Source organism: Morone saxatilis, unplaced genomic scaffold (genome assembly GCF_004916995.1).
Source record: "Morone saxatilis isolate NCDOM2014 unplaced genomic scaffold, NCSU_SB_2.0 Contig18, whole genome shotgun sequence".
In the NCBI taxonomy this organism is placed as follows: Eukaryota; Metazoa; Chordata; class Actinopteri; family Moronidae; genus Morone; species Morone saxatilis.
Window position 1 is genome coordinate 202,160 of NW_023339740.1, and position 2,330 is coordinate 204,489.

The following is a 2,330-nucleotide window of genomic DNA, read 5'->3' on the forward strand; positions in this document are numbered from 1 at the left end:
ATACGCAAAATCTGCGTTTAGATAATTAGTGAGGTAGCCTACTAGGCTCATTAAAGGATAAGTTCACATTTTTATGGTCAGAGTGAACACAAAGAATGTTTACAGAGCGGAACCTGTTTCATTGTTCATATAGACAACATTGACTACTGACTGAACAAATATGAACCTATGGTGGTTGTGCTCTGACAATACCTGTATTGTCCAGTAGATGGCGACCCGTACTATTTAAATGTTCCCAGGCTGGCAAAGGCATGGCCCGCCCTACTCTGCATCTGATTGGCTCTTACTTGTTTCCCTTATTTGTCATTGGTTATATCATTATTATATCATTGGTTTGATTGGTTAGGGACCAGGTTAGGTTTCCATTCAGAGGTAGAGTAGGGCGGGCCATGACTTCACCTCCCGTCAGTGCCATCCGTTCTCATATTATAGGAAAATAAATGATAGCACCTTTTCCATTTTGGCCCCCGCAGTGTTCACTTTTTCTTGAACCCAACTGATAGTTAATAAACAACTACAGGAAATGCGACACAGTTCGATGTCACAGTGCATACAGAGAGTGACAGTGCATGAGGAACTAACGCTAGTCTTATAATAACAATCGTGGAGCAACTGAAATAAAAGTATTAAGCATGGAAAACAAATAACTAACGAGCCAGCCGCCGTTAAAAATCAAAAAGAAGAGCTCCAATAACGTTAATGTGTTTTTTATTACTGCGTACACGCGCAAGTCAACATCGTACGTGCGCGCTTCCGTGAAGCAGTGACAAAGATGGCGGCCACCGCCGGATCAGGTAAGCCGACTCCACCGACAGTATTTTTTCCTTGATTTTGCTAATGAAATAAAATTCCCAACATGTCATATTAGCTGCATAATAGTATTACAATTCCCAGGAGCCCAGTTGGAGTAGCCGTCTGACTCTAACCGGACTCTGTGTGACAGAAAATGCTGTCATTAACGCTGCTAGCTAACGTTAGCTCATTGGCTAGCTGGGCTGGCCCGCAGTGTTTGAGCAACACTCGGCCATCTGCAGCAACATTGGAGTACCATTATGAAGCCTGCCGGTCACAGAATAGGCTACATTAGGATTAGGTCCACAGCACAGATCACATCTGTCCGGGGTATTGGTGGGTTAGTCTGTTCGGTAAGCGGAGACGCCCGTGAACAAATTAATAGGTATACATTGTTTGAATAGAGTCACAGCATTCCGGAAGAAATGATAAAGTGAACCCTAGCTACGTTACTGACGCAGAGTGTGACAACGTGAAAACACAGTCTGCGTATAGACTGCTTATTTAATGATCAAATGTGTCCTTAACGCCATGTTCAGTTAATAGTTGACTACAACCATGTAACTGTCTATAATAGGGAACTCCTTAAAAAAGTTGCATCGTAATAGTTCCTCAGCCTTGGCTAAACCACTGTCAGTAGGGATTATTACAGATGTGTCTTTCTCAGGATAACCCTGTTGGCATGAGTGAAGCCTTTTTATAGATTGACACACCATATTATTAAACAAACATATTGTTGTTACAATTGTGATATGATTCACAATTACTATGAATTATCATTTTTTGCATCACAATTTACATTTTCATCGAAAAGACAAAAAGAAATCATGATGTGACATTTGTTGTAGACGAGAGAACAAGATTATTAGACCTGGACATCTCTGCAGCACTACAGTACTTCATTATAAAGTGATGGGCTTCAACAAAAATATTGCAGCTTCTGCATTGTGGATACTATTTTGATGAATTGTGCAGCCTTACTGTAAACCCAATGTAGTAGTTGTGATTATTTCACCTGCGTGGTCAGTGCAAACTCGTTCAGGATGCCACAGCATGTGTATTTGACCATCAAGGTGTTACAGCTATTCATAGGTTTCCTCAAAGTGCTCTGCATATTTACAGTCAACTTTTCCAACTTTGTTTCAGGAGACATGCTGGTATCTCAGACTCAGGTGGTTCGTTTAACCCATGCTGTGAACTCATAGAAAAGTTCAGATCCAAGGGTTCGGTGACAGCATGATCACACTGCATTTAAATAACTTGAGCCTTGTTTCAAAAACGTCTAAAAGTTCCTTTTATCTTCCAAGCTTTTGCAGCTGCATTCATTGTTTCCAGCTTTTTGCCAGCGCTAAACACAGTTATTATTGTCATTATTTCCGTGCAAGAACAGAGATGCTGGAAAGCAACCATGCAGGACAGAGGACCTTCCTTAGGTTACGCTTGAGGATGTAATTAGTCACATAAGGTGTGGCAGGATAGGAGGAGTCATACGCTAGGGTTCAACAATCTAATGTAGTCTAATGTGTTTTTAACATATG

General features: G+C 41.1%; 1 protein-coding gene across 1 annotated transcript in view; it reads left to right on the forward strand.

Moving 5' to 3' along the window:
* The first annotated feature begins 643 nt into the window (after window positions 1–643).
* Window positions 644–2,330, forward strand: part of ube2v1 (ubiquitin-conjugating enzyme E2 variant 1) — a 7,523-nt gene continuing 5,836 nt past the window's right edge. Inside the window, exon 1 of the mRNA XM_035662297.1 lies at window positions 644–794. Coding sequence (XP_035518190.1) covers window positions 773–794 — 22 coding nt within the window. The 5' untranslated portion in view covers window positions 644–772. The remainder of the gene's footprint in view (window positions 795–2,330) is intronic.